Here is a 20,086-nt window from a genome sequence, read left to right on the forward strand (position 1 = left end):
ACCCCAAAGTCACTCATGGCTACGGCCTTGACTTATTCCTCAGGGTAAGGTGTCCTGTCCCTTGAGAGAAGTTCTTATTTGATCACAACACTTAAATGAAACTCTTCCAATCTCCACAGCAATTTTTAATCTCATGGAGAGTACACATTCTGTGGTAGGCAGCTCACAATGAGGCTCAGCTATGGTAAGCCAGATGATTATAACTGACATGATTAGCCTCATTTCTGGCTCTGTTTTCCCTCTTTTTTCCTGCTTTCATGTCAGCACTTGATTGACTGAATTTACATCAGTTGGTTAAATTTTATCCATCTTGATAAGTTGCCTAGAATTCTCACTGGAAGAAAGGAGAGCATCAATTGTGTTAGTCCATCTGTTATTGGCCAGCATCATCTCTTTTCCCATCTAGAACTGGGAACTACACTTCCCAAGATCCTCTTCTGTAAATGGCCTTCCGATGAGAGGAACTCAGGTGAGATTTAGAAAGCTTAAAGGAAGTGGAAACCATCAGGCATCAGCGGTGGTGTGGATGGATGAGAGATTCTTCAAGGCTTCCTGGTCAGTTGGTGGTGGGGATTTCATTGGAGATGTTCAAGAATTCCATGTAAGCCTTTGAGAGTCAGCTGCTCTGGAGTTTCAGCCTGGGTTTCTCAATGACAACTTCCTTGATTTTCAGAACAACCCCCCATACTTTTGGCAGCAGTTTCTCTTACCTCCAGTCTCCAAACTCTTCCAACTTAAATGTGAGCCTCTGATTATGTTTTTATTTTATTTTATTTTTTTATTTTTATAGACTGCGTTTTGGATTCATTGTACACAAACAGGGTACATCTTTTCGTTTCTATAGTTGTGCACAATGTAGATTCATATCATTCGTGTAATCATACATGTACATAGGGTGATGATGTCTGTGTCCATAGTTTTACATTGCTGGTGGAGTTGAAAATTGGTGCAGCCACTCTGGAAAGCAGTTGGGGAATCCTCAGAAAACTTGGAATGGACCCACCTTTTGACCCAGTTATCCCACTCCTTGATTTATACCCCAAGGACTTAAAATTAGCATACTACAGTAACGCAGCCACATCCATGTTTATAGCAGCTCAATTCACAATAGCTAGATTGTGGAACCAACCTAGATGACCTTCAACAAATGAATGGATAAAGAAACTGTGGTATATATAACACAATGGTATATTACTCAGCCAAAGAAGCCATAATATTATGGCATTTGCAAATAAATGGATGGAATTGGAGAATATTATGCTAAGTGAAATAAGCCAATCCCCCAAAACCAAAGGCCAAATGGTTTTCCTGACAAGTGGATGATGATACATAATGGGGTGGAGGGTTGGGAGGGGTGAGAGAAGAATGGAGGAGCTTTAGATTACGTAGAGGGAAATGAGAGGGAAGGGGGTGTCTGAAAATTGTGGAATGAGACAGATATATAATTATGTTTTAAACCCTTTTTAAAATGCAGAAGATATAAAGTAACTTCTGTTTTTTCTAACCAAATCTTGTCTAATATGGACATAAATAATATTAATTATCTACTGTACTTGGGCACATCACTGATAGAAATGTTAACTGGTGCAGTCACAATGAAAAATACTTTGAGGTGTCCTCAAAAAGTTAAACATAGACTTACCATATGATCCAACATTCCATTTGTAGGTATATACTCAAAAGAATTGAAAGCAAAAACCCTTAGATACTTGTATACCAGTGTTCACTGTAGCATTATTTATAATAGGCAAAAGGTAGAAACAACCCAAATGTCCAATGACAGATAAATGGAGAAATAAAATTCTATATATACATAAAATGGAATATTATTCAACCACAAAAAAGAATAAAATTCTCATACATGCTACAACATGACTGAAACTTGGACATTGTTTTATCTCATGCTGATTAAAATAGGTCAGAGATGAAATAACAAATATTAGATGATTCAATTTGTTGAATACTTAAAAGAAGTAAATTCATAGAGACAGAAAGTAGATTAGAGGTAGATTACCAAGACTGAGGAGTTTTATTGGTTTTTGTTTAATAAGTACAGAGGTCCTATTTGGGATAGTGGTGAGAGTTGTACAACTCTGTGAATGTATCTGATGCTGTTAAATGGTAAATTTATGTCATATATATTTTATAATAAAAGGTAGGTATTGTAAAAAGCCATTGTGATAGCAGAAAATTTCTAGATGTTGTCTGTATGTGACCACCATTTTATCATAATTAGTCAACATAGATAGACTGAGGACACATACTGTGTATAGATGACCAAGTATGGGTCTCTAGACAAAAGAAGAGAGAGTTACATCTCATCCAGTTTGGGGGGAAATCCTACTGAAATTATACAACTTGGATTCTTCCATTCTAGGTTCCAAATCCACTCAATGCCCAATTCAAGCTTTTCTTACCTGACTAATTCAAACTTCTTCCCCAACTAGTTTAGATGCTTTACTCTCCTTCAGCACACCCTCTCACAAACCCCATACCATCCACCTATTCCTAACCCCCTTCAGTCCCCAGTCCAGCATGAGGGCCTTCCTGAGATGCCTTTTGGCCCCTGGGTATATAAAACTAAAACCCTTTTCTTCACTAATATTCAGCTATCCATCTACACGCTTATCTTCCTGTGTAAACTACTATACTCTCACTTCCAAAGCCATTGGCCTAGACATAAAGTGACTCTATGGTTTGCTAATGAACCATGTACATGTGTACACATATAAGAAAGACAAAGAGAGAGGACTCATGCACCTCGTCCCACGCAATTAATAATACCAATTAAAGCAAAGCTATTATCCTTCAGGATGTGCTCAAGAGTCCATTCACTGTACCACACTGATCAGGCCCATGGCCCAGTACAACATGGCTTCAGTTCTGTGTACCTATAGCCAACCTGTATATTAAGTCATCACCCTCTAAGGACAGTATTCTCCTGATGTGTGAATGAACTCTACCCTTTGTTTCAATTTCAATCCAGATTATCATGTGTGTGTTTTTTTAAAGGGTAAATAAGTCCTCATCTGCATATTGGGTGACTATGAAGCCTATGGCCAAGTCTCTATTTGCATTTGGACAGCATGGAAACCATCCTGGGAATCAGGGGACTTGATTTTTAAAAATTTTCATCTGAACTGTTTTGCAAACTTGAAAATGTTACTTCTCTAAGCCTGAGTTTTTTCCATGTTAAAAAAGTAGAGGGTAGAATTTGAATTAGTGAATTATTACAATTTTCCAGTTCTAGGAACTTTGTTTATATGGTAAACGCAAATCCTAAATTGCCCTCATTGTGTAAACCCCTCTGTTTCAGGTGTCTAGCAGGCTCAGTAAGCAGTCTCAGGACCAGGCAACAACCACGAAGAAGGCTCCAGGCACAACGAGGTCAGGTGATCTCACCAGAGGCCTCAAGCTGAGGTCCAAGATGCCACAGCTCTTCATATCGATCACACTGCCTTTCTATCTCACCAGCTGGTTGGCCCACCTCAAGTATTTTTAGTTTTGTAAGCACATAGCTTGCTATCCTTACATAATTTGTGATGGGGCATCTCTCTGTTTTGTATACAGAATCCATGATTTACAAAAGAGTCTAATTACAAGAAACTCCATAGAGACATACTCTGGTAAAAACACTGGCCTCTGTCATAATTGCATAATGAGGAGATAGTCAACGTGCTAGAAAATCATCCTTACTGAGATGGGGGCTGCTGGTGGCCCTGGCCTCTCACTGATGCTCAGACCTCATCATAGGCAGATTCTTCTCCTCTCACCTCCCTCTACCAGCAGGAACTCTGGCCCACGCAGCCTCTCTGCTCAGTTGCCTTCAAAACATGAATGTGCAAAATCCTTCTCTTCTCCTAGAGAAGAGCCTTCTCTCTAAGGCTCTTGCCTGACTTGTATATAGGTTAAATTTTCCTGGGTACTGAACTCCTATACTCCCAGCTGCCCTCTTCTAATACTGATGTTAGCAAAATATATGGCACTTGGGGGCAATGCTTTCCCTGGTCCTGCTAGTCCCCAAATATCAACTACACTGCCCTCCCCCGCCTGTGTACACATGAAACTAGATATCACGCAATGAAGTCATCCCACTAACAGCCTTCTTTGAAAAATGATTTGCAAAATTCTAGAGTCCTTTCCTGACCTGCCCTCACTTGAGGAGTAACGAGAGGTTCATACCTTTACATGTGCTGCATCGTGGACCCAGACTTCTGATCTCAGGTACTCTGCCACCATGCTGTGGAAATAGTCTGGTCACTTTAGATCTCATTTTCCTCATCTGTAAAATAAGAGATGAGATGAAGCCATATCCATGGTCCCTACCTTAGGTAGGAATAAGCCCGGCTACCGATATAGATCCAAGACAACATTTCTTGATTCTTATCCCTCACAAATGCTGAAACTGGGTATGATGGTTCATCTTCCGTGATGTCTTATGGTCTCAGACACCTGATACCTGTTTGATGCCTCTGCCATTCTAGACATTTGCCCTCATCCACTGGAATAGAGAGAAAGTGAAGGACACATGGCCACAGTCCTCTTTTTCATCCTCACAACTTGGACGCTTGGCCACACCTGCCTACAGGGTGACTGGGAGAATATATGACCAACTAAAAATGCCATGACCTAGTAAGAAGACAATAAATATTTGGGCCACCTAGGAGTGGCAGGCACAGACCCTCTCAGCTGGACTATTTTGAGACATGGAGAGCAGATTTAAGAACCACAGCAGAAGGAGATATTGCAGAGGTCATTGGGACAGTGACTGCCACTGCCACATTTGTGTGTGCAAGATTATCAGCGGTTCAAACAAGAATGTGCATAATTCTATTTCAAGTAACATATGTATCTAGCTTCTGCTTCCTGACCTATATTCTCTTAATACAAGATCACAAGGAGGTTTACTAGTTCAACAAATATATGTTGGCATCTACCATGCCTCAGGCACCAGAGATATAAAAATGAAGATGACCCATCCAAGCCTTCCCTCCAGGAACCTAATTGCAATGCGAAATTAGGACCTAAATAGGAAAGTTCAGTATAAGGGCATAAGTGCTTCCATAGAGGTGAAATCTGGAGTGGCACTCTCTAATTCAGGAGAGAAAACTAAAACCCAAGACAACTACTGAGCAATGCAGGTAAAAACAATCAGGTACTAGAACCTGTGTCAAGGACAATGATATGAGTATTGAGCAAGGAAGAGAAAGATGATTGTGGGGAGAATATGATTATTTGAGGGAGTGGACTTAACAAGTGAGCAGAAGCACAGTGGAAAAGGAAGGTGATAAATCATCACATAACTTTTGTTAAGTGGAGGTATCAAGGAGGTTTTTGAGCCTGGAACTCTGATGTTAGGTAAGCAGGCCCCAAGGGCAGATTCCATAAAAGGCCAGGGCAAAGCCCCAACTCAGGCATTGTGGCTCCAGATTTGATGCTTCTTAACACCTCTTACATGGGCCAGACTAATCTTGAAAACAGAAAATTCAAGATTGCAAGGATCTGAGCTGAAGGAAGAGGATTCATACTGACCCACAGGAGATTGGGACCAGACAGAAGCCAAGGGAAATTTAGGAATAAGGTCACCCACCATGGTGCCCTGCCTTCAATTATTCAGACTCTGGGCTAGAAGGCTCACTTACTGAAGGTGGATCCCTGGCACACCTAGTGATCTATGCCTCTTAAAACAACCTTCAACTCTGGGAACAGCCAAAGGAAACAAAAAAATTCTAAACATGAGGGTCATGCAGTCCCTGGAAAGGATTTCTCTGAGTGGCTGTTGAAATCTAGAAAAAACTATTTGACTTCAGCTCAGAGGATGCAGAATCTGCTGAACAGGAGCTAGGACAGGATGCCCTCTTAAAGCATCTTCCCCTGTGACAATACAAGCCCCTGACCATACTGTTGCTAGGAAAGCTGACTCTACCCACTGTATCCTAGGTCAGAGAACAGCACTTTCTGCCCACAAACAGAAGTAATTCAAGGCTACTTTCTCTTTAATCCACAAGAAAAAGCAGGATGATGAGTCTGTGGGCAGAAATCCAATGTTATAAGGATTTCAATGGATGCAAATTGTTTCCTGGATAAGGGCTAATGACAGCTAATAGGCCAGTGCTGGGCACCAGGCAGATGACCTAGCAGCAGTTTCCTATTTCTGTTGGCCATAATCACAACTTCCATCTGCTATTTTCATCCTCCTCCCATATTATTGGCAGCGCAGCCACATTTTCACACTCCTACTTCTCCCAAAGGACGTCAGCATGCCTATTTCACCTAGGTACACAAAGGCAGAATCACTCCCTCCCCAGATTAATGGGAAATGAACCTGCTCAAGCCTGAGCTTACTATCTCAACAGTATGTATGCACCACCCAGTTTGGTTTGTTCAAAAGCAAAGGAAATGGAGTTGCTTTATGAACTGACAAGTCTCTGAGTAATGGTGAATCACAGTTAGATATTTCACTTAAACCTCAGACAAGGAGCTGGCTCCTGCTTTCAGCCCTTTTTGGGTCATAAGAATTCATCAGAAGATCACTCACAACCCTGAGCCCAGAGCTGAAGATGAGTTGGTCAAGGCCAGGGTCAGCTGTGGCCAAGGAGAGAGGCTGCCATGCATCACAAAGTTACTTCAAGGACAAAGACATCAGCATTGGCAAAGCAAAGGAGTGGGTGGGTGAAGTTCTGAGAATATGGAAAAGAGAACAAAAAGTCTTGTTTGGTCAATCAGGATTTAGATGCTAGAGAAGAATCCCACAGTGAAATCTCAGAACAGACATGTCTTGAATCAGTCTGAGAGACCTATTTTTTCCCATCGTCATATTGTCCCTCTCTCTGGGACACTTTCCTCACCTGCAACTCTGTGGGCATCTAGAATCTGCATAACATGACCTTCTCTGGGATTCCTGTCTCAATTTCTCCAGAACTGGTGAATGCAAGTCATGATTTTCAACCACAATGCATTTTAAAGGTTTGCTTTTATTTCTACTAGATAGAAATATTTTATTTCACACTAGATAGAGATCATCTCAAAAGCAAGAACTGATTCTCATCCATCTTTATACTCCCATACTCCCAATTATTGGCATAAAACTTAATAAATCCCTTTTGAATAAGGAGCAGAGACTGAATAAAGACAGAAGAGAAGGAAAAATGGAAAGATGGGAGAGAAGTAGGAGGGAAAGAAGAAGGGGTTATTTTTCAACTCAACAAAATAATTGCTTGAATTAGACAAGATGACACAGGCTGGATATACTAGAAGTGAGCAAAGAGCAATTACATTTTTAATCTTCTTTGAATAACCTTGATAAGCTTCTACATTGTGCATGCTTGACTGACAAGGAAAATGAAAAGACCTGGTAAGAGATGCAAAGAATGGGTTTTTAAGGGAGGCATCTTGTTGCAGATAATAAACTACGCTGCAACCCTAGCTGCCTGTCTGCTTTGAGATGCTCTGTCATTTCCCTATCAGTTCTAGTGAATCAAGGTATAAAGGAACTGGGCTATGTTGCTCACCCTTTTGATCCCCCAGGGGTACTGAGGGTCTTCCCCAGCCAAAGATTTCTGAAGGATGCTGACAGATTTTCAAATGCCTACTTCACTATTGTTGGGATCAGCTCAGATCTTCTTAGATGAAGTCATAAGATGGTTTGGAGGACAGTACTAAAACTCTTCTTAAAGGCAGATGAAAGTAGGGGAGGCTGGGGTAATAGGCTATAGCTACTTCTATTTGGAATTTTTATCCTTCTTTATGCCTGAATGAGTTTGCCTCGCCTCCCCACATCCAGCTGGAATGAGGGTGTTACCAGAGGCATTTTTGCTCATGGTTCCTGTTGCAAACACAGAGGTGGCTCCATGAGCTTGTAGAGAAGCCAAGGAGAATCGAGATTTCCTACTCCTTTGTTGGATAACCATGAAGCAAAGTGCAGCCACAGAGGAAGTAAGAGTTGTGCCTTACTTTGGGATCACACATTTCTAGAAGATTTGTGGGTGGTGGGTGGAGGAATGTGAGAACTTGGCTGGGTCCTGGGGTGCCCAGATATTTGGTCAAACATTATTCTGGGTGTTTCTGTGAGGATGTTTTGGTTGAGGTGAACATCTGACTCAATGGATTTTGAGTAAAGCATATTGCCCTTAATAATGTGGATGGATCTCATTTAATCAGTCAAAGGACTGAATAAAACAAAAAGTTGTGTCTTCCCCTAGCAAGAGAGAATTCGCTAGTTGCTCCTTTCAGACGTCTCCTGCTGATTCCTGCTTCTATAGCAGACTGCCTTTAGACTTGAACTGGAACACTGGCTTTGCTGGGTCTCTAATGAGTGTATTTTGAGCTTTCCAGCCTCTATAATTGTGTGATCTCAATTCTTATGATGATCCACCTTCTGTACATATTTGTTTTAGTTAGTTTTTTCACTGCTGTGACTTAAAAATCCAACTGGAACAACTACAGAGAAGAAAAGTTTATTTGAGGGCTCACAGTTTCAGACATCTTAGTCCATAAATGACTGGTTGTATTCCTTAGGGCTCAAGATGAGGCATTTCATCATGGCTGAAGAGTGTGGCAAAGGGAAGCAGCTCACATGATGATCAGAAAGAAGAGAGAGGTGTCCACTTGCTAGATACAAATATATATACCTCAAAGCCATACCCCAAATCATACCTCCTCCAGCCACACCCTGCCACTTCAGTTACCACTCAGTTAATATCTATCAGGGGATTAATTCACTGATTGGATTAAGAGTCTCACAACCCAATCATTTCTCCTCTGAACCTTCTTGCATTGTTTCACATGTGAGCTTTTGGGGGACATGTCACATCCAGATTGTAACAATATTTTATTAGTTTTGTTTCTCTGGAGAACCCTAATATAGCAAGGAAGTAGGGGGTAGACTCATTAGTAATTAGTTTACTAAAAGACTAAATATGCAAATGGACAATGGCCAGACTATATGCTAAAACAGAATTCTGAACTGTAACCTATAGTAGTTAGCCCAGAAAACTAATTCATTATATATAATAACTAGCCCAGGAAGCCAACTTACTATCCATAAGTCAGAATTGCAGCAAGTTAGATCACTATCTCTAGCAATCATCCCAGGAGGCCAAACAATGACCCCTGCCACAGCTAGAACTTGACCCTAAACAGAACTTAATTAATAAGTGACAGCTTCCCTAATTTTTGTCCCTACTCCCAAAAGGGACCATACAAAGAAATATGTACATCTAACTCATCACACAAGAGGCCCCAATTCTAGCCTGCCTGCAGCTTTCCCACACTAAAAGCCTCTACTCAAGGCCTACCTGAAACTGTTCTCTTTTCCACTATATATATTCCTCCTACTCCACCTGCTTTTGATTCTGCACCAAAAGCAAGTGATAGTGGCTTATTCCCTTGCCATAGCAAGCTCTAAATAGTTTTTGCTTGTTCTCATTTGATTGATCTTCATTTCTTTTCACATAACTCAAGTGTTTTAGTTGGCTTATTCATTGCTGTGATCAAAAGAACTGAGAAGAACAACATAGAGGAGGAAAAGTTTATTTGGAGCTCATAGTTTCAAGGGCCTCAGTCCATAGATGGCCAAATCCATTGCTCTGGGTCTGAGGTGAGGCAGAACAACATAACAGAGGAGTGTGGTGTAGGAAAGTGGCTCAGAATGTGGCCACCAGGAAACAGAGAGAGTTCTACTCACCAGGAACAAAATATAAACCCCAAAAGGCATGCCCCCAGTGACTTATGTCCTTTAACCACACCCTACCCTAAGCATTTCACAAAGCTTAGAGGATATAACTACCAAGGTATTGGCCCTTTATCCTTGCTCCCCATGGAGATTTCTTCAGCATCTTCTGTGAACCACAAAGGTCCTGCCCCTGAGGCTTCTGACACCTGAAGATTTCATCTCACATCACTGTCAAAGTTGCTGCAAACTTTGCAGCATTGTCATTGGAAACAGTACTGCTGTTCTCTTAGACTCTCAAACACCAGGGAAAGATGCGAGTATATGCGCACTTTCAGTTTTCTCATCATACTTTCTTACTGTAGTCCCCTTCTCTTGAGGGCTGATGAGGAGGAGAATCTACAGGATAGATATTGAGCACTGGGTCATCTTTTCTCTTGGAGATTGTTGCACTATGCTTGAATCAAACTCTTGAATCAAAATCTTTCTTCCCTTGTGTGAGTTGTTCCCAGGGAATTCTTTGTCTCTTGGTATTATGGTTTAGATATGAGGTATAGCCCCAAAACTCATGTGTAAGACAATGCAAGAAAATTTAGAGGTCAAAAGACAGGGTTATGTAAGCCTTAACTAATCAGTGCATTGATACACTGATACGGATTAACTGGGAAGTAACTGTGGGAAGATAGGTGTGGCTGGAAGCAGTAGTCACTGAGGGCATGCCTTTGGGGTTTCCACTTTGTCCCTGTTAAGCAGAGCTCTCTCTGCTTCCTAATTGCCATGTTCTGAGCTGTTTTCCTCCATCACACTCTTCTGGGATGATGATCTGCCTCAGAGCAATGGAGTCGGCTATCTGTGGACTGAGACCTCTGAAACTATAAGCACCAAATAAACTTTTCCTTCTCTAAAATTATTCTGTCAGGTCTTCTCATCTCAATGACAAAAAGACTGATGAAACAGTTGTATGTGAGGTTCATGATTGACTGGAACATTGCTAGTGGTTTGTAACTGCACACATATTTCAGTGGAAGTGTCTTAGGAATTAGCCATGCAGTAGTTGCTCAACAGTTCCATTCACAAGTCACTTGGTTATGATATAAATGTTCCTTTATTTGCATGCATACTTGTTAAAATCAATGGGTACTCTCTTTTAAAACAAATAAACTCATTTTATAGTGACCGGTTAGGATGTTTCCTGAAATTGTTGAAATATTCAATTTAAACGAATTTAAATTAACATTTGCTTATATATGTACATATTATTATATGTATCGTAATATGTCTTATATGTACCTATTGTTATATATATCATCTATCCATATAATACTGTATTATATATGTATATTATTTTATTATGCATGTTATATGTGTATATCATCCATATGTATATATATCTATATGATATGACATGAATTATATATACACATCTACATTATATGTGTATTATATGTATATATGATTATATTATATAAATGTTATACATGCACATATGTATATATGTGTTTATATATGTGCACATATGTGTGTGTGTATATATATGTAATATGTATTTTTTTATCTTTTTCTTCATAGAAGAAAATGGAGGGGCATATTGTAATGAAATGTAGGTTTTGTTTCTCAGGTTCAGTTGAGGTCAGAAGATGATGCTATTGAAAAGGAAGTTTGTTATTCACAGTTCCAGAGTAGGGTGCTCACCATGCCCAGGGAGCTGCATAGGAAAGCATTAGGATTGGTCAGGAGGCAGAGTGAGGGAATCATGGGGAAAATGTAGACAAGAGGCTTTATTGTGGTTTCCTTAGGCTTAGAATTGGTTAGTTTATGTGACCTTAGCAGGCTCTGAGGAACAGGGCATGTCCTACTTGTCTGTTATGTGACCCAGGGGTAATTAGGGCAAGGGAACCTTGATCCTGAGTGTGAGAGCCCGACGGAGGAGGGAAGGGAGGTGTGGACTCTAAATGGATTGCTTTGCACAGCAACAGTGTGCCCACAGGCCAGTCCTTTACTGTCTCCAGAGATGGCTTCAAGAGAACAGGCAGTCTCTATGGGGTCAGCAAGCCTCCAGATGCCAGAGCATTAGAAATAAATTCCTAGTATATATGTATATTCACCTATAGGCTACAAGACCTTTAAAGAGCAAAATATCAAAGGAACCCCTATGCTCTTCTACAAAATTACATGCACTGGGGACTGTGTTATTTATTTAGACACTAGGATGCTAACAAGCCTTCAAGGGACTTCAGCCTAATTCAAGTAAACATTAATGGAGACTTTAAAGTCAACAATGAGGTTAGTGGAGTCCCTGGTATGCAGTGGTGAGCTGGCTGGAGCCTGCAGCTCCTAACTCCTCTGCATTTCTGCCCTGCAACATCCCTTTGCCTCCAGCCCCAATTTGCCCTGTGGATTGCTTTGTCCTATAACATTGGACAAAAAGAACTACCCCCTGGGCACTCCGGCTTGGCTATTTATGCATGATTTACTGGTTTGTTAAGTCTGTACCCATAGTGTACTTGACTCAACTCATGAAAGTCTATTGTTACATTTTCAGGAATTTTGTAAGTTGGTTGTTAAACACTACCAATTTTTAAAAATTAAATCATATAAGCTAACAAATAAATGACATTTAGAACAAACCTAAGTGCTCAAAACTTGGCACTCCCAATGTATTTTACTACACCTTATGACTCTATACTCTTGAAGCTACTTTATATGTACTGCATATGCATGAAGGAAGCACCACATATTGTGCTACCTTGCATTCTTTCCTACAGGCAGACTCACTGGTCATGTTAGCGGCTTAAAATCCACCATAACCAGTATGTTGAGACTATGGAAATCAACAAAGGCTTCAAATCAGAATAAGTTGGAAAAAGTGTTAAGACTTCAGATAAAACTTGTAGAATGTATATCCATTACATTGCAAATGGTATACTTTATAACGAATTATTTTCCAGTATTTGAAACAATGACCCAATTCAGCAAAGATGTCACACTCATTGTTGACGAGCAAGTTCCCAAAAGAAATCCTAGTTGTTTCATTTTTGTTTACTTCTAAGGTAAACAAAAATATCTTCATATTTGAACTTCACTAGTTTATCAGTTGATTACATTTGGGTTAAACCCATTTTGACAAGTATCACATGGGTGATGCTGGGCACTTCCCATGGCATCATTCCAGGAAGCCCACATTATCACAGCCCCATTAATGATGTCTTACTCATTTTGGGATGGGAGATTTTGGATCTGCAGCATCAGTATGCTGGACAGTTCCAGTCATTGACATTTTCTTTTTAAATTGTAATGGACTTTGACCCATTAATATTCTGTACTACTGTCTGGCTCCTCTCTGTCTGCTCCATCTGCCCTGTGTGGGTTGTTGGAACCCAAGCTGGGTGATGAGTATATGCTGGAACAGGATATGGGACCATGGAGGGTAAGGAGAACCTACCAGTGGGAAGGTGGCTCCGAGCAGGGTGTAGGAGCCCAAACAGGATGAAGAGAGAGATGAACACAAGATCCTGGAGTCTGAGTTGTGAGAAAGGCATTCATGTGGGGGCAGCCTGGTGCAGGGTCAGATTCCAAGGAGAATATCCAAGTGGTATAGGAAAGGCCCCATGCAGAAGCCTAAGTGAGATGAGAATATCCCAAAATAGAGTGTCTATATTCATAAGTTTTCCATCACTGTGAAAAATTACCTGAGATAATCATCCTAATAATGGAAAAGATTTATTTGGGCTCATGATTTCAGAGGTTCTAGTAGTGTCTCTTGGTTCTATTGCTTTGGGCCTGTGATAATGCAGAATTGTGTGAGAGTACATAATTCACTACGTGGTGGGTGTCAAGCAAAGAGAGAGAGAGAGAGAGAAAGGGGCTGGTTTCCAATATCTCCTTTAAGGGGATGCCCCCCAGTGACCGAATTTCTCCACTGAGTCTTCCCTCCTTAAGGTTTGTTATCTCCCAGTGGTGACGTGGATTGGTAACCAAGCCTTTAAACCATGGGACTCTGGGGGACACTTACCAAAATTATAGCAGTATCTGAGCCCAAGCAAGGTGAGAAGGCCATTTGAGGCTGGCAGCATCCCTGTGCTGAGATTGGGCAAGAGGAGGTCATCCTCGTTGGAAGATGGCACATCATCGCATGTTGGAGGCAAAGCAAAAGAGAAGAGCATCCTAATTTAGAGAAACCCCACATGAGCTGCCAGAGCCTAATCTGGGGTAAGAGGACATCTGCACCAGGATGAGTGGCCATAGCATTGTAACATATTGGTTGCAATGGAGACTTAACAAAATAGATGTGGTATTTTAGCAGAGAAGATAGATGGTAGATAGATAGATAGATAAACAGATAGATGGATCATAAATGTGCATGTGCTGTTTTAGTCAGTTCTTTCACTGCTATGACTAAAAGACCCAACCAGAACAACTGTAGAGGAGGAAAAGTTTATTTGGGGGCCCATAATTTCAGAGGTCTGAATCCATAGAAGGCTGGCTCCAGTCCTTGGGGCTTGAGGTGAGGCAGGACATCATGGCAGAAGAGTGAGGCAGAGGGAAGCAGCTCACATTGCAGTCAGGAAGCAGAAAGAGACTCCACTGGCCAGATACAAATACATACCCAAAGCCACACCCAATTCCCAAATCCTCCAGTCACACCCTACCACTTCAGTTACCACCAGTTAACCCCTATCAGAGGATTAAATAACTGAGTGGGTCAAGATTCTTACAACATAATCATTTCTTCTCTGAACCTTCTTGCATTGTCTCACACGTGAGCTTTTGGGGGACACCTCACATTCAAACCATAACATGTGCATACAGGCACACATACTTGTATTCCCAACTCTGTCCCCTGAAGGAGCCTGGAAGCAGTTATTGGCCAAGAACATTTAGCAGAGCACCCAGATTTTGGTTACTAAATGTCATTCCTCCTTACAAAGAAGCAAGGACTCCTTTGAAAAATGGCTGATGCCAAGGTTGACGTAGAAAAAGTAATACATGAACATCCAGCTCTGCAAAAGGGAAAGGAAAAGCTCAAAGAATGGTGAGGATTCTTCTAAAAGATCCAGATACCAATTTGTAGGGGCTGATGCTGGCCAAATATTTGGCAATTTGAGCATCAAATAAGTAAGGATAGTAATGGATTTTATCCCATTGAATAAAATAAAAGTCCTAAATTCATACTGGTGAGAGAGAGCAAGAGTGAGAGTGAGAATGGGAGTGAGGGAACAAGAGAGAGAGAGGGAGAGGAAGCAAGGAAAGGAAGAAATTAAAAGTCTGATGAAGAATAGGAGAGTAAAATAGCTTCAAAGTTATCATCCCACATATACATGCACACACACACACACACACACACACACACACACACACACCCCACACACACCACACACCATATACGTATATATACATACACATATATACTATAAAAGGGAAAAGAGCACATCTAAATTTGAGAAATGTGGACTAGGGTATAGCTTAGTGATAAAGAGCTCACTAGCAAAGCCCTGGGTTTGTTCCCCAGCATCAAATCAAATAAGTTTGAGAAAACTGGCAAACACCAACCTAAGTAGATGATCAAAGAAAATGTCCTTATGTGAGGCCCTGGGTTAGATTCCCAGTATTTCCATATCATGCCCCCCAACAAGTAAATGTTATTAGTAATGTTTTAGTAACAAGATAAATTGAAATGCTGCGCCATCTGACAGCAGCCAACAAGAAGAGTCCTGCATCACTTCTGTGACGTTCCTGCCCAGGACACATAACCTGCACCTCATTGTGAGGAAATGTCAGACAGTCCCACTAAGGAACATTCTCCAAAATAACCTGCCAGAAAGTTTCAAAAGTATCAAGATCAACAAAGTCAGGGAAAGAGTGAAGAACTGCTCTTGATTTAAGGAAACTGAAGAGATACAGCCACTAGCATAACAGCAATTCTGGGCTATGAAGCCCATAATAGGGACAACTGGCAAAGCTTGAATGGGGTCTGAATATTAGGTGGTAATAATATGTCACCATTAACTTATTGATATTGATGATTGAATTGTGTTTCTGTATCCTTGTTTATAGGAAACCTACACTGTAATATTTACAGATGATGGGGCAATATGGTGACAATTTATTTTCAAATGCCTCAGAAGAAATTTTTCACTTACTTTTACTGCACATGTATGCACACACACGTTTATACCTACATATCATAAATATTGTGATTAAGCAAGAGCATATGACCTCGTTCTTAGGAGATACATGCTAAAGTATTCAGGGGCAAAACGTCATGACACCTAAAACTTACTTTTACATCACTTTGGCAGAGTGAGAAAGTAGCAAAATACTACCATCTGGTAAAATCTGGGTAAAGAGAACACTGGGTTCATTTTAAAACATTTTTGAAGGCTCAAAAATTTTCAAAAAAACAATGGGTCAGGGGGATAAATGACAGAGAAGGGTGCAAACAATAAAGCTGCCAGGAGTTCTAAAAGATAAAGAATGAAATAAAACCAAGAACTGAGAATCATACTTTTTTTTAATGGTGCTCTTGCCTTGCTTTGTAACAGAGAAAGATATTGGACTTTGTTCTCTTTCAAAACAAAAGACAATCGTGAAATAGAATAGGAGGGCCCAAAACTCAGAAGGATGGTTTTCTACTTTTTATGTTTCTGGGATTATTATTATTTTTTTTTTCTGTCTTTTCAAACATAGGTTATTTTTCTTTTGCTCACCAAAGTTGCCTGGGGCTCCTGCTAGCCCCAGGCAAGGCCCAGTTGCTTGGCTAGCTTCTGTCCCTTCCTTCATGTCTGGCCACTTGTTCCAGCTGGTACCATCCTGGAGTGCAAACAAGGCAGTTTCAATGGGCCTTCAGGACAGGGTTGAGGTGGGACAGGAGTCAGAGTCAGGCCATCTGAAATCCTGGCACTAGCCCCAACCACCCAGGAGGGTTGGGGTAGGTAGCAACAGGTGCCAGCAACTCCCAGACTCTTTTGTAATTTCCCTGACAATTGCAACCCCACCACCACTTCTGTGGCTGCTGCCAGGACCACTGATTTCACCTTGACTGCTTCAGCAACCCAACTGGGCCATCATAGCAACAGTGGTGGCTACTCTAGAAGCCACAGACCAGGCACCCTGACCTCTACAGTTGCTGTGGTAATCCCCACAGTTGTTGTGGCTGCTTCAGAGAACTCCATTTCAGTCTCTGCTGAAACCCTGATAACGGCTGCTGCTTCAGAGGATACTGCTCCAGGGGCAGATTCTCTGGGAGTCTCTGTGGCTCCATAAGTCTCCATTCTTGTCCATGGTGAGCACCTTCCCCTCTCATGAGAGCCCAGGGCAGACAGATCCAGCAGGAATGCAGGACACTAGCATGACAGTGCAGAAATTCTGCCATCAGCAGACATGACTGCCCCTATGAGGTCTAACCCTTTCATCTATATAAGCAGCACTCCTCTAACCCTCGGAAAGTCAGTGTAGGAACTGAAAACTGCCTTCCTGTAGTATAAGCCCTAATAAAGACTTATTCATGTGGTTTTATTCTACCTATTCCTGTTGAATTGAACAGGCTGAACTGGCTGCTTTAAGAGTTATTGATGCTAATGTCTACTAGCCCTGAGAGCTGCTAGCAGTCAGAGCTGGTTACACTGAGAACTTCTGAGAACTGCTGAGAGTTGCTGGAAGTTACTAGGAGAATTCTTGAGAGCTCTAGGAACTATTGAGAGAGCTGCTAACACAAGTCACTGAGAGTTGCTCACTCTAGCCAGAGAGTAGCTGGTACTGAAAGCTCAGAGCTGCTAACACTAAGGAAGCTGCACTTTGCCTTTTTGTGATTTCTATCTCAATTGAGCTAAATGTATTAGCAATGTGGAAAAGTTTTTCCTTGTATTATAAAGTTTTTCTTAGATGTATCCTACATTCTGTTAAACTACCTCCCACTCGAGCCAGATATACTAGTCCACAGCCAGGCAAGCAACTCTCCAATAGCACACAAAAATGCATGAACCTTTCTTTGTTCTCACACCCACTGGTTGAGCCACTGCAGAGCATCCCTGGCCTATTAAATACCTCTTCTCCCCATCCTCATTTATGGGAAAAGTCATAGGAGGCATCAAAGAATGGCTTCTACAGGAAGAATCTTCTAAAAACCATGCTGGTGACAGTCATCTTATTCTGCAGGTACTACTACCTAAAAACCTTTCAGGGACACACAAAATTCTTGCAATATGAGAAAGCAATGATTAACTTGAAAAATAGAAAAAAAGTCTCTAACATCTAGGAACTGGCCTGCTCCCATCAGCTAGATCTTGGTGCTGTGCTGTTAGAGCAATTGAACATAAAATAACATCAGACAAGGCTATCATGCAACTATGTTGAATCAAGACAAAGACAAAACTATTATATAATTATGAAACTTGCTCAAGTTGAAACATACTAAATACTCTCCTTGTTCCCAATTCTGACTCTTATAAATGATTGGGGCTTCTTTACCAATTATGTTTTAGTCTCTATTAGTATACTCTCTTTCTAGACAAAGTTAATGAACATCACTATCACTATCCAATAGCATACAACCTAAAGCAAAGTCCCATTTCCCTGAACCTCTACCAAATTATCAAAAACATGCCCAAATTCCACAATAAGCCCTTAAAAAAAAAAAAAAAGAAAACTTACTGATATGCTTCATGGTTCCTCCTGGGGTTCTTTGCTACAATAAGTAATAAACTCAACTTGTTTACAGGTGTGTTCCTGGTGAACTTTGGTTGAAAGACATTAATAAACTGTGTGTGTTAAAGAAAGAAATTGGTAAAGACTAGGTAAAATAACACTCCATTGACTTCCTTCATTGTGAAGATTTATAATCCATAAATTTTATGAAAATAACATGTGTTAGATTAGATTTTTCCCAAGTCTGCCAATTGATTTACTAAGACATCATAGCCAATTGTAAAATAAATGAGTGGTTAATTTCATAGGCAAATTATGAATCATTATATGTTTGACAGAACCCAAAAGTTAGAATGCCTGGGACCTATAAAGATTGTAAATACCCTGAATAGATAGGGGGATGTGGAAGGTTTTTTTGAAAAGAGTAGTGCCTGAGAGACCGAGGGGCAAATACCACCAGCTCACAAATCACTGAACTAGGTAACCTGGGATCAATTCCTGAACATCAGAGAAAATGTTTTTCCTTTGGTGGGAATCAGCAGGCCAAGAGAAGGAATCCACTTCCTCTTCCATTCCACAGTTAGATGCTTTCTGTAATAATCTCCCGCCAACTCATGGAGCAGACATCCTCCTGGTTGTCTGTGGTTGGGTCACAGGGAATTGGGGCTGCCATGGCAGATCAGCATGCTGCCTCCTTTACTGATGTCATTATCAAGCTGTTTGATGCCATGGTCCATTCTTGCTTCCCTGTTGGCATCTTTGCTATAGGAATCTCCTGCTTTCTTCCAGCTGAGTTGCCTCTCCTTTTCCCCATATTTTTTGGGGTGCTTTCCCATTGTCCAGTTTCTTTGATGCCTGCATCCTGGTCTCAGTTCTGAGCCACATAAACAGATGGGCCTTTCTGACTCTTTACCCTCTTGCATGTTGGCTAGTGCAGAAAGATTCTCTGCTAAACCCAAACTGTCCTTAAATGGCATCCTGTGCTTCCATCTCATCCCCATGTCCCCTGCCACACACAGATGAAGTAGGTCAGCTAGAACCTAATGAAAGCCATCTGCAGCAGAAAATTCTCCTCTAAAGGGAAGTCTGTAGATGAACTTCATTGTTGCATTTAGCAGTCACAATTCTGAGGGGGATAAAAAAGGCAAAATAAAACATAGACCCAGAGAATCTGAGACTTGAGGGAGGTAAAAGTTAAAATGATTAAGTTTAATCATGTCATTTTTTTCAGATGAGAAAACTGTGGTGCTTGGGAATCAAGTTTGTTCAGCAAGTCAAGCCTGATTTTACCTTTCCCCCTTGCATCTATTGATTTTATAATTTTGTAGGAAATCAAAGTTTAAAAATACAAAAAACTAAAACAAACTGAAATGGTATGTTCTTTTTTGGGCCCCCACAAATGCAGTTCAGTGTGAATTATCTTTGTCAGTGCCGGTTATGAAATTACTCTGGAGAGTCATTTCTATAGAGTCTGGCAGTGCAACGACTGTAACTCAATGGAATACAATTCCACTCAGAGCTCACAGAATGTAATTGATGAAAGGAAGCAGCATAAATTACCTTAGCATTCTTCATGGGTAATGTCTCTGTTTCCCACGCAATCTCATTTTGCACACAAAATAAACAAAACCAAATTCAATCTTCCAAATTGTGTGGCTCCACTTGTTTGTTGTCTTTAAAACATCATGCAGCCCACGCCACCCTTGGCAATGCCTCTCCCATTGGATGAATTAAATCCAGTATTGGCAAAATGGTGGCCTCCATCCCCAACTT

The 20,086-nt window shown here is 40.9% G+C and overlaps 1 protein-coding gene across 4 annotated transcripts in view; it reads right to left on the reverse strand.

The window, feature by feature from the left end:
* Nucleotides 1-20,086, reverse strand: part of LOC306661592 (uncharacterized protein) — a 182,260-nt gene that overhangs the window by 62,330 nt on the left and 99,844 nt on the right. For 2 of the 4 annotated variants that reach the window (XM_079140632.1, XM_079140631.1), the window contains exon 2: nucleotides 4,183-4,282. In XM_079140632.1, coding sequence (XP_078996758.1) covers nucleotides 4,183-4,282 — 100 coding nt within the window. Of the gene's footprint in view, nucleotides 1-620; nucleotides 958-4,182; nucleotides 4,288-20,086 lie in introns of those variants that run through there. The other 2 variants (XR_013763905.1, XR_013763904.1) reach the window with 2 other exon arrangements.

The sequence above is a fragment of the Sciurus vulgaris genome (genome assembly GCF_902686455.1).
Source record: "Sciurus vulgaris genome assembly, chromosome: 5".
NCBI classification, from domain to species: domain Eukaryota; kingdom Metazoa; phylum Chordata; class Mammalia; order Rodentia; family Sciuridae; genus Sciurus; species Sciurus vulgaris.